This window comes from Pseudophryne corroboree, chromosome 8 (genome assembly GCF_028390025.1).
Source record: "Pseudophryne corroboree isolate aPseCor3 chromosome 8, aPseCor3.hap2, whole genome shotgun sequence".
NCBI lineage: Eukaryota > Metazoa > Chordata > Amphibia > Anura > Myobatrachidae > Pseudophryne > Pseudophryne corroboree.
This window is the reverse complement of record NC_086451.1, coordinates 182,961,362-182,974,292: the sequence shown is the minus strand read 5'-3', so window position 1 is coordinate 182,974,292 and position 12,931 is coordinate 182,961,362. Positions and strand designations below refer to the sequence as shown.

Below are 12,931 nucleotides of genomic sequence, written 5' to 3'. Positions count from 1 at the left end.
ATGGTGGATACCGGATGCACGCAACACCATCATAGTTGTTATGGCCTCAGTAATCTACTTTGCAACAGGGTATATATATATATATATATATATATATATATATAAAAAGAAAAAGAAAAGGCTGCGGCACTCCGTTTGCAAAATGTTGGTGTATTGATTAAAAGGTCATGACAGCAGTACAAATGGCAGCGACGTTTCGGTACTCGCAGGTACCGTTTTCAAGCTGCGTGCTGCTGAAAGGGAAAACAGAATAAACAAGAATAACTAAGATATACTTACTTAAATACCCCCCGCCGCTGAGAAAAGCCGGGTCGCGGCAGCGTCCCGCATGGAGTCCGTCCGTGACGGGCGCTTGCCGATGACGTCATGCCGCACAGCGTAAGGAGGTTCCAGGGGAGCGTGAAGCGTTGCCTGGCAACCGGACGCTGAGGACTGAGATCTCTCCCCGGCCTCCCACAGCAGCTGAAGGAGACACAAACTGATCGTTTTTAGTGAAAATTATGCATGCATGTGAAATAATAAAAATCGATGTGAAATAACAAAAGACACATAGTCGGACGACAGTGGTGGCTTTGCATCAGGTTGCCGCAGCATGCCCCGAACTAAAGGACTACTATGCAGCTTTACTGACGAGGAGGCAGAAGGTATCCTATCTAAAGAACCGTGGCCTTCCTTTGCATCGGATCTTTCAGCTGAAGAAGTGTTTCAACAGCTAGTTAAGTTAAAAAAACGTGAAATAGACTATCTCATGCATGGAGTTACCTTGACTAAATATTTCAAGGAGAAGATGATACCACGCGGCTTCCGCTGTCGCAATGCACCAACTATCGGTCGGTACAGCCCGGAATTTTGTCAGCAGTGGATAGGGATTGTCAACAAGTGTGGACTTGATCTCATGTTACTTGTGATTAAAGAATCTGAAAAAGAACTCCACTTGGTGAGAGAGAAAATTAACAAATTTCAAACGACCAACGTCCCTACTTTATCTGCTGACACGGGCACCGATTGGCTTTCCAAAATTAAATCAACTATTGAAACTTATCAGAAGGAATTGTCCAAATTCAAGCTCAAGAAATATGACACAGTCGTGCAAGACTACGAGACCAACAGAGTCTACCATTGGCTAATGGGTGGCGATCGTCCTTCCATGCGATCACAAAAGGGAGGATCTCGCCAAGGTTGGCGGCAACGCCGTGAAGCCAGGTCAAGAGGCACTGCTACTTCTAACAGCGACAGTGACTTTCAAATCCGGGATTCTGATGACCCTTTAGAGGTGACCTCTCTGCCCCCAGGCGGCCAGATCAAGAAAACAAAAGACCAGGCTGTAAAGTCAAAGCCACCCGCCGCGGGGGTCAAAACTCGAGGCAAAAAAGAAGTTCCCTCCCAAAAGAAAAAATGATTTACAACCTCTCTTCCCGCGTGCTCACTGAGACAGAGGAGAAAGTCCTCAACAAGGGCCTCTCCTTTGTGCCGACCAACAAACATCACGATCTCACCTGGAACATCGATCTTTACAGATTTTCCAGATCGCTCCGATTAAAGGAGCATTTTCAACATTCCCCGGAAGTCCCTATTACATCACCTACACAACAATTTTTAAGGAAGAGAAGCCGCTCTAAGTTTGACCCTATTTCACAAAACTCTTCCATACAAACGTTTTCCCGATTGATGGATGCTTCGGTTCAGAAATTTGTGGACGCTCAACCCAGACTACACCAAAATCTAAGCAGGGATGAACACCTTGCCCTCAAAAATCTGTCTGAGTACAGAGACATTGTAATTCGTCCAGCAGACAAGGGGGGCGCCATCGTGGTCCAGGACCTGGGGGCCTACATGGCGGAAATCGAACGACAACTAGCTGATTCAGCCGTATACCAGAAGCTTGATGGCGATCCGACTCATCAGTACCAAGTAGAACTCACAGGTATTCTGCAGCAGGCTAAAGCCAATGGCCAGCTGGATGATTCTCTCCTACAGGCCTTACAACAACCATTCCCAGTGAGTCCGATAATATATACTGTCCCTAAGATTCACAAGGACCCCGCGTCTCCCCCAGGGCGCCCAATTATCTCGGCTCGTGACTCTTTGTACCAGCCTATAGCGATGTATCTCGATCAGATTCTACAACCTTATGTGATTCGACATGCAAGATTAATCAAGGATACCACAAGCTTTCTCAACCGATTGGAAGTCATTACTGATATCCCAGCAAATGCACTTCTAGTCACCATGGATATCAATAGTCTTTACACATCGATTCCCCATGCACAGGGACTTGCAGCAGTGAGAACGTTCTATCTGGAAGAAGAAATTTCAGATCTCGACATCAATGTATTTATGCAGTTGCTTGAACTTACATTAACACGCAATTATTTCATCTACAATGGCACATTCTATCGGCAATTGTCGGGATGTGCCATGGGCAGCAATGTAGCACCTAGCTACGCTAACATATTTATGTTTGCTGAAGAAGAATCCATGTTCTTTACTGCTCCAGAGAGTGCATGTCACATTTCAATATACATGCGCTACATCGATGACCTATTCATGCTATGGTTGGGCGATGAAAAAACCTTGCTGAATCTTATTGAAACCATCAATTCCCGACCATCCACCATCAGGATCACGGTTAACTATAGCACAGTTTCAATCCACTATTTGGATGTCCAAGTGTCCATTATAGACCACAAATTATGAACCGAGGTGTTTTCCAAACCCACCGACCGGAACACTTTGTTATCAGCCTCCAGTTTCCATCCTAAACCCCTCAAACGAGGTCTGCCCAAATCACAAATGATGCGGGTGGCCAGGATAGCAAGCGATAAAACAATAGCAGCCAACAGCATTGATGCTATTATTGACAAATTTGTGGCCAGAGGATACAACCTCACTGATTTAAAGAAACTAAAAGTGGAAATTTTAGCATTGGACCGGTCCCAATTGCTCATTCCCAAAGTGAAGGACACCCAATCAATAATTCCTTGGAAGATGGAATATTCCACATCCAGTCAAGTGGTTCAGAGAGCGAGTCGTGCTCTATGGCCCATTGTAGCATCCGATGAAGCTTTACCCTGTTTCAAGTCTAAAAGGCCCATGGCGTGTTTCACAAGAGGACGAAATATTAAGGACATGGTTGTCCACACGGACATCACTGGCTTTGATAGACCGGCTCCGGTGCCTCACTTCATGACAAAACCACCAGGCTGCTACAAATGCCCGCGATGCACCACCTGTTCTCATATGCTAACTGGTCCATCATTTCAACATCCTCACACTTAAAAAAATATATTTTTGAAGCATACCCTGTCATGTCTTTCCACCCATGTGATCTACATTATTATCTGCCCATGCAATCTGTATTATGTGGGCAAAACAATTCGTACAGCACGCGAACGTATGGCACTTCATAGATCTTCCATTGAAAAGGCCATTGCCAGTGGAAGCTCCGATCAACCTGTTGCCCGACATTTCCAACAGTTCGGACATCCGCTATCTTCGCTGAAACATATGTTAATTGATCACATTCCGCCATCACTTCGTGGCGGCGACCGCAATGGAAAGCTGTTGAAGTGTGAGATGTCGTGGATACACCGTCTTAATACAGTATCACCAGCTGGATTGAACGAACGCTATAATTGGAACACTTTTCTATAATAGGGTATCTTATTGTTTAGTAACACCCACTATATTTGGTACATGCGATACGTTACGCTTGCATGTAGCTTATATATAAGTAATGTATACCATTGGGCCACCAGCTTGCCCTCCCTCTTTATTTACTATGAGAGGCCTATGATAGTATGAGAATATCCAGGCTCCGTAATGATTGTTTCTTCCCTTTTGTGTTATGTTGTAGGTTCACTTAATTTCTTCCAGGACATGTCGTTTTGTTATCATTATCACCATGGTTACCTGTTGCCCGTATCAGTGTGTGTTCAAGTATACCGCTTGCGCCCTCACTGCATTGCACATATGTGTCTTTTGTTATTTCACATCGATTTTTATTATTTCACATGCATGCATAATTTTCACTAAAAACGATCAGTTTGTGTCTCCTTCAGCTGCTGTGGGAGGCCGGGGAGAGATCTCAGTCCTCAGCGTCCGGTTGCCAGGCAACGCTTCACGCTCCCCTGGAACCTCCTTACGCTGTGCGGCATGACGTCATCGGCAAGCGCCCGTCACGGACGGACTCCATGCGGGACGCTGCCGCGACCCGGCTTCTCTCAGCGGCGGGGGGTATTTAAGTAAGTATATCTTAGTTATTCTTGTTTATTCTGTTTTCCCTTTCAGCAGCACGCAGCTTGAAAACGGTACCTGCGAGTACCGAAACGTCGCTGCCATTTGTACTGCTGTCATGACCTTTTAATCAATACACCAACATTTTGCAAATGTTTTTCTTTGCATCTACATTTGCTGAGGGCACCCTCTATTTATTTCGACATATCAGCATCAGAGTGCGGGTTCATCCCTTGGACTATATATATATATATATATATGGCAGGATCACTGAATTGTATGGCAGTACCACTGGACATACAGTATACGGCAGTATCACTGGATTTATATGCCAGTACCACTGGAATTATACAGCAGGATCACTGGAATTATACGACAGGATCACTGGATTTATACGCCAGTACCACTGGAATTATACGGCAGGATCACTGGAATTATACGGCAGGATCACTGGAATTATACGCCAGTACCACTGGAACTATATGGCAGGATCACTGGATTTATACACCAGTACCACTGGAATTTTGTGGCAGGATCACTGGAATTATACAGCAGTACTACTGGACATATATGGCAGGATCACTGGACTGGAATCATACGACAGGATCACTGGAATTATACAGCAGGATCACTGAACTGGATTTATACGCCAGTACCACAGGAATTATACAGCAAAACCACTGGATTTATATGGCAGGATCACTGGAATTATAAAGTAGGATCACTGGAATTATACGGCAGGATCACTGGAATTATACGCCAGTACCACTGGAATTATATGGCAGGATCTCTGGATTTATACGCCAGTACCACTGGAATTATACGGCAGGATCACTGGAATTATACGGCAGTACCACTGGACATGTATGGCAGGATCACTGGACTAGATTTATACGCCAGTACCACTGGAATTATACGGCAGGATCACTGGAATTATACCGCAGGATCACTGGACTGGACTTATATGGCAGGGTCACTGGACTTACAGTATATGGCATGATGATTGGAATCATATGGCATGATCACTGTAATTATACGGCAGGATCACCGGAATTATACGGCAGGATCACTGAACTGGATTTATACTCCAGTACCACTGGAATAAAACGGCAGTAACATGAATTATACAGTAGGTTCACTGGAATTATATGGCATTACCACTGGACATATACTGTACGGCAGTATCACTGGACTGGGCTTATACGCCAGTACCACTGGAATTATATGGCATGATCACTGGATTTATACGGCAGTACAGCTGGACATATACGGCAGTATCAATTGACATATACGGCAGTATCACTGAACATATACGGTAGTACCACTGGACATATACGGCAGCACAGGGACACCACCACTGGACTGATGCAGGACAACACAGCACCATTGCAATGGACTGGACTTATACAGCAGCACTGGACATATGGCAGCAGAGGACACCACTGTGACTGGTCACTGGACTGACTGATGCACAGGACACTACCACTGGTCTGATGCAGGACAACACAGCACCACTGGACTGATGCAGGATAACACAGCACCACTGCAATGGACTGGATTTATACAGCAGCACTGGACATATGGCAGCAGAGGACACCACCACTGTGACTGGACTGATGCAGCACAAGACCCCACCACTGAACTGATGCAGCACAACACAGCACCACTGGACTGGACTTATACAGCAGCACTGGACACATGGCAGCAGAGGACACAACCACTGTGACTGGTCTGATGCAGCACAAGACACTAACACTGAACTGATGCAGGACACTGAGGACAGATCCACTCCCTCTCTCTACACTCTCCAATGCCGGAGTAAAGATGGCGGCGACGCGCGGCTCCTTATATGGAATCCAAACCCCGTGAGAATCCGACAGTGGAATGATGATGTTTTGTCTCGTTCTGGTTTCCGAGTCAGGCGGGAAAACCCGAACCTGACTCGGATCTGGGCAGTGAAGTCCGGTAGGGTTCGGTTCTCATGGAACCGAGCCCGCTCATCTCTACTTCCTATGCAAATGCATCAGCATGATTATTAACTTACTAATGATTTTTCTACACAGCATACTGTATTTTACACTTCCTGCCACCTGAAAACAAAATCAGCAGCTTTATACTATTCAACGCCACAAAGCAGATACTGTATATACTAGAGATGAGCGCCGGAAATTTTTCGGGTTTTGTGTTTTGGTTTTGGGTTCGGTTCCGCGGCCGTGTTTTGGGTTCGACCGCGTTTTGGCAAAACCTCACCGAATTTTTTTTGTCGGATTCGGGTGTGTTTTGGATTCGGGTGTTTTTTTCAAAAAACCCTAAAAAACAGCTTAAATCATAGAATTTGGGGGTAATTTTGATCCCAAAGTATTATTAACCTCAAAAAACATAATTTACACTCATTTTCAGCCTATTCTGAACACATCACACCTCACAATATTATTTTTAGTCCTAAAATTTGCACCGAGGTCGCTGTGTGAGTAAGATAAGCGACCCTAGTGGCCGACACAAACACCGGGCCCATCTAGGAGTGGCACTGCAGTGTCACGCAGGATGGCCCTTCCAAAAAACCCTCCCCAAACAGCACATGACGCAAAGAAAAAAAGAGGCGCAATGAGGTAGCTGACTGTGTGAGTAAGATTAGCGACCCTAGTGGCCGACACAAACACCGGGCACATCTAGGAGTGGCACTGCAGTGTCACGCAGGATGTCCCTTCCAAAAAACCCTCCCCAAACAGCACATGACGCAAAGAAAAAAAGAGGCGCAATGAGGTAGCTGACTGTGTGAGTAAGATTAGCGACCCTAGTGGCCGACACAAACACCGGGCCCATCTAGGAGTGGCACTGCAGTGTCACGCAGGATGTCCCTTCCAAAAAACCCTCCCCAATCAGCACATGATGCAAAGAAAAAGAAAAGAAAAAAGAGGTGCAAGATGGAATTATCCTTGGGCCCTCCCACCCACCCTTATGTTGTATAAACAAAACAGGACATGCACACTTTAACCAACCCATCATTTCAGTGACAGGGTCTGCCACACGACTGTGACTGATATGACGGGTTGGTTTGGACCCCCCCCAAAAAAGAAGCAATTAATCTCTCCTTGCACAAACTGGCTCTACAGAGGCAAGATGTCCACCTCATCTTCACCCTCCGATATATCACCGTGTACATCCCCCTCCTCACAGATTATCAATTCGTCCCCACTGGAATCCACCATCTCAGCTCCCTGTGTACTTTGTGGAGGCAATTGCTGCTGGTCAATGTCTCCGCGGAGGAATTGATTATAATTCATTTTAATGAACATCATCTTCTCCACATTTTCTGGATGTAACCTCGTACGCCGATTGCTGACAAGGTGAGCGGCGGCACTAAACACTCTTTCGGAGTACACACTTGTGGGAGGGCAACTTAGGTAGAATAAAGCCAGTTTGTGCAAGGGCCTCCAAATTGCCTCTTTTTCCTGCCAGTATAAGTACGGACTGTGTGACGTGCCTACTTGGATGCGGTCACTCATATAATCCTCCACCATTCTATCAATGTTGAGAGAATCATATGCAGTGACAGTAGACGACATGTCCGTAATCGTTGTCAGGTCCTTCAGTCCGGACCAGATGTCAGCATCAGCAGTCGCTCCAGACTGCCCTGCATCACCGCCAGCGGGTGGGCTCGGAATTCTGAGCCTTTTCCTCGCACCCCCAGTTGCGGGAGAATGTGAAGGAGGAGATGTTGACAGGTCGCGTTCCGCTTGACTTGACAATTTTGTCACCAGCAGGTCTTTCAACCCCAGCAGACCTGTGTCTGCCGGAAAGAGAGATCCAAGGTAGGCTTTAAATCTAGGATCGAGCACGGTGGCCAAAATGTAGTGCTCTGATTTCAACAGATTGACCACCCGTGAATCCTTGTTAAGCGAATTAAGGGCTGCATCCACAAGTCCCACATGCCTAGCGGAATCGCTCCGTGTTAGCTCCTTCTTCAATGCCTCCAGCTTCTTCTGCAAAAGCCTGATGAGGGGAATGACCTGACTCAGGCTGGCAGTGTCTGAACTGACTTCACGTGTGGCAAGTTCAAAGGGCATCAGAACCTTGCACAACGTTGAAATCATTCTCCACTGCACTTGAGACAGGTGCATTCCATCTCCTATATCGTGCTCAATTGTATAGGCTTGAATGGCCTTTTGCTGCTCCTCCAACCTCTGAAGCATATAGAGGGTTGAATTCCACCTCGTTACCACTTCTTGCTTCAGATGATGGCAGGGCAGGTTCAGTAGTTTTTGGTGGTGCTCCAGTCTTCTGTACGTGGTGCCTGTACGCCGAAAGTGTCCCGCAATTTTTCTGGCCACCGACAGCATCTCTTGCACGCCCCTGTCGTTTTTTAAAAAATTCTGCACCACCAAATTCAAGGTATGTGCAAAACATGGGACGTGCTGGAATTTGCCCATATTTAATGCACACACAATATTGCTGGCGTTGTCCGATGCCACAAATCCACAGGAGAGTCCAATTGGGGTAAGCCATTCCGCGATGATCTTCCTCAGTTGCCGTAAGAGGTTTTCAGCTGTGTGCGTATTCTGGAAAGCGGTGATACAAAGCGTAGCCTGCCTAGGAAAGAGTTGGCGTTTGCGAGATGCTGCTACTGGTGCCGCCGCTGCTGTTCTTGCGGCGGGAGTCCATACATCTACCCAGTGGGCTGTCACAGTCATATAGTCCTGACCCTGCCCTGCTCCACTTGTCCACATGTCCGTGGTTAAGTGGACATTGGGTACAACTGCATTTTTTAGGACACTGGTGAGTCTTTTTCTGACGTCCGTGTACATTCTCGGTATCGCCTGCCTAGAGAAGTGGAACCTAGATGGTATTTGGTAACGGGGGCACACTGCCTCAATAAATTGTCTAGTTCCCTGTGAACTAACGGCGGATACCGGACGCACGTCTAACACCAACATAGTTGTCAAGGACTCAGTTATCCGCTTTGCAGTAGGATGACTGCTGTGATATTTCATCTTCCTCGCAAAGGACTGTTGAACAGTCAATTGCTTACTGGAAGTAGTACAAGTGGGCTTACGACTTCCCCTCTGGGATGACCATCGACTCCCAGCGGCAACAACAGCAGCGCCAGCAGCAGTAGGCGTTACACGCAAGGATGCATCGGAGGAATCCCAGGCAGGAAAGGACTCGTCAGACTTGCCAGTGACATGGCCTGCAGGACTATTGGCATTCCTGGGGAAGGAGGAAATTGACACTGAGGGAGTTGGTGGGGTGGTTTGCGTGAGCTTGGTTACAAGAGGAAGGGATTTACTGGTCAGTGGACTGCTTCCGCTGTCGCCCAAAGTTTTTGAACTTGTCACTGACTTATTATGAATGCGCTGCAGGTGACGTATAAGGGAGGATGTTCCGAGGTGGTTAACGTCCTTACCCCTACTTATTACAGCTTGACAAAGGGAACACACGGCTTGACACCTGTTGTCCGCATTTCTGGTGAAATACCTCCACACCGAAGAGCTGATTTTTTTGGTATTTTCACCTGGCATGTCAACGGCCATATTCCTCCCACGGACAACAGGTGTCTCCCCGGGTGCCTGACTTAAACAAACCACCTCACCATCAGAATCCTCCTGGTCAATTTCCTCCCCAGCGCCAGCAACACCCATATCCTCCTCATCCTGGTGTACTTCAACACTGACATCTTCAATCTGACTATCAGGAACTGGACTGCGGGTGCTCCTTCCAGCACTTGCAGGGGGCATGCAAATAGTGGAAGGCGCATGCTCTTCACGTCCAGTGTTGGGAAGGTCAGGCATCGCAAACGACACAATTGGACTCTCCTTGTGGATTTGGGATTTCAAAGAACGCACAGTTCTTTGCGGTGCTTTTGCCAGCTTGAGTCTTTTCAGTTTTCTAGCGAGAGGCTGAGTGCTTCCATCCTCATGTGAAGCTGAACCACTAGCCATGAACATAGGCCAGGGCCTCAGCCGTTCCTTGCCACTCCGTGTGGTAAATGGCATATTGGCAAGTTTACGCTTCTCCTCCGACAATTTTATTTTAGGTTTTGGAGTCCTTTTTTTTCTGATATTTGGTGTTTTGGATTTGACATGCTCTGTACTATGACATTGGGCATCGGCCTTGGCAGACGACGTTGCTGGCATTTCATCGTCTCGGCCATGACTAGTGGCAGCAGCTTCAGCACGAGGTGGAAGTGGATCTTGATCTTTCCCTAATTTTGGAACCTCAACTTTTTTGTTCTCCATATTTTATAGGCAGAACTAAAAGGCACCTCAGGTAAACAATGGAGATGGATGGATTGGATACTAGTATACAATTATGGACGGACTGCCACGGTTAGGTGGTATAAAAAAACCACGGTTAGGTGGTATATATTATAATAATAATACAATTATGGATGGACGGACTGCCTGCCGACTGCCGACACAGAGGTAGCCACAGCCGTGAACTACCGCACTGTACACTGGTTGATAAAGAGATAGTAGTATACTCGTAACAACTAGTATGACACTATGACGACGGTATAAAGAATGGAAAAAAAACCACGGTTAGGTGGTATATATTATAATAATAATACAATTATGGATGGACGGACTGCCTGCCGACTGCCGACACAGAGGTAGCCACAGCCGTGAACTACCGCACTGTACACTGGTTGATAAAGAGATAGTAGTATACTCGTAACAACTAGTATGACACTATGACGACGGTATAAAGAATGAAAAAAAAACCACGGTTAGGTGGTATATATTATAATAATAATACAATTATGGATGGACGGACTGCCTGCCGACTGCCGACACAGAGGTAGCCACAGCCGTGAACTACCGCACTGTACACTGGTTGATAAAGAGATAGTAGTATACTCGTAACAACTAGTATGACACTATGACGACGGTATAAAGAATGAAAAAAAAACCACGGTTAGGTGGTATATATTATAATAATAATACAATTATGGATGGACGGACTGCCTGCCGACTGCCGACACAGAGGTAGCCACAGCCGTGAACTACCGCACTGTACACTGGTTGATAAAGAGATAGTAGTATACTCGTAACAATTAGGATGACACTATGACGGTATAAAGAATGAAAAAAAAACCACGGTTAGGTGGTAGGTATATAATAATAAATAATACAATTCTGGTCGGACGGACTGCCTGCCGTGTGCCGACACAGAGGTAGCCACAGCCGTGAACTACCGCACTGTACACTGGTTGATAAAGAGATAGTAGTATACTCGTAACAATTAGGATGACACTATGACGGTATAAAGAATGAAAAAAAAAACCACGGTTAGGTGGTAGGTATATAATAATAAATAATACAATTCTGGTCGGACGGACTGCCTGCCGTGTGCCGACACAGAGGTAGCCACAGCCGTGAACTACCGCACTGTACACTGGTTGATAAAGAGATAGTAGTATACTCGTAACAATTAGGATGACACTATGACGGTATAAAGAATGAAAAAAAAAACCACGGTTAGGTGGTAGGTATATAATAATAAATAATACAATTCTGGTCGGACGGACTGCCTGCCGTGTGCCGACACAGAGGTAGCCACAGCCGTGAACTACCGCACTGTACACTGGTTGATAAAGAGATAGTAGTATACTCGTAACAATTAGGATGACACTATGACGGTATAAAGAATGAAAAAAAAAACCACGGTTAGGTGGTAGGTATATAATAATAAATAATACAATTCTGGTCGGACGGACTGCCTGCCGTGTGCCGACACAGAGGTAGCCACAGCCGTGAACTACCGCACTGTACACTGGTTGATAAAGAGATAGTAGTATACTCGTAACAATTAGGATGACACTATGACGGTATAAAGAATGAAAAAAAAACCACGGTTAGGTGGTAGGTATATAATAATAAATAATACAATTCTGGTCGGACGGACTGCCTGCCGTGTGCCGACACAGAGGTAGCCACAGCCGTGAACTACCGCACTGTACACTGGTTGATAAAGAGATAGTAGTATACTCGTAACAATTAGGATGACACTATGACGGTATAAAGAATGAAAAAAAAACCACGGTTAGGTGGTAGGTATATAATAATAAATAATACAATTCTGGTCGGACGGACTGCCTGCCGTGTGCCGACACAGAGGTAGCCACAGCCGTGAACTACCGCACTGTACACTGGTTGATAAAGAGATAGTAGTATACTCGTAACAATTAGGATGACACTATGACGGTATAAAGAATGAAAAAAAAAACCACGGTTAGGTGGTAGGTATATAATAATAAATAATACAATTCTGGTCGGACGGACTGCCTGCCGTGTGCCGACACAGAGGTAGCCACAGCCGTGAACTACCGCACTGTACACTGGTTGATAAAGAGATAGTAGTATACTCGTAACAATTAGGATGACACTATGACGGTATAAAGAATGAAAAAAAAAACCACGGTTAGGTGGTAGGTATATAATAATAAATAATACAATTCTGGTCGGACGGACTGCCTGCCGTGTGCCGACACAGAGGTAGCCACAGCCGTGAACTACCGCACTGTACACTGGTTGATAAAGAGATAGTAGTATACTCGTAACAATTAGGATGACACTATGACGGTATAAAGAATGAAAAAAAAACCACGGTTAGGTGGTAGGTATATAATAATAAATAATACAATTCTGGTCGGACGGACTGCCTGCCGTGTGCCGACACAGAGGTAGCCACAGCC

General features: G+C 45.9%; 1 protein-coding gene across 3 annotated transcripts in view; it reads left to right on the top strand.

Annotated features, from left to right (window-relative positions):
- The window catches only part of LOC134947588 (regulator of cell cycle RGCC-like), a 156,308-nt gene that overhangs the window by 83,405 nt on the left and 59,972 nt on the right, over positions 1–12,931 (top strand). The window contains exon 1 of one of the 3 annotated variants that reach the window (XM_063935599.1): positions 4,084–4,244. The exons of the other annotated variants lie outside the window; for them this stretch is intronic. Within the exon in view, the coding sequence (XP_063791669.1) occupies position 4,244 (1 nt within the window). The 5' untranslated portion in view covers positions 4,084–4,243. Of the gene's footprint in view, positions 1–4,083; positions 4,245–12,931 lie in introns of those variants that run through there. 3 annotated transcript variants of the gene reach the window in all.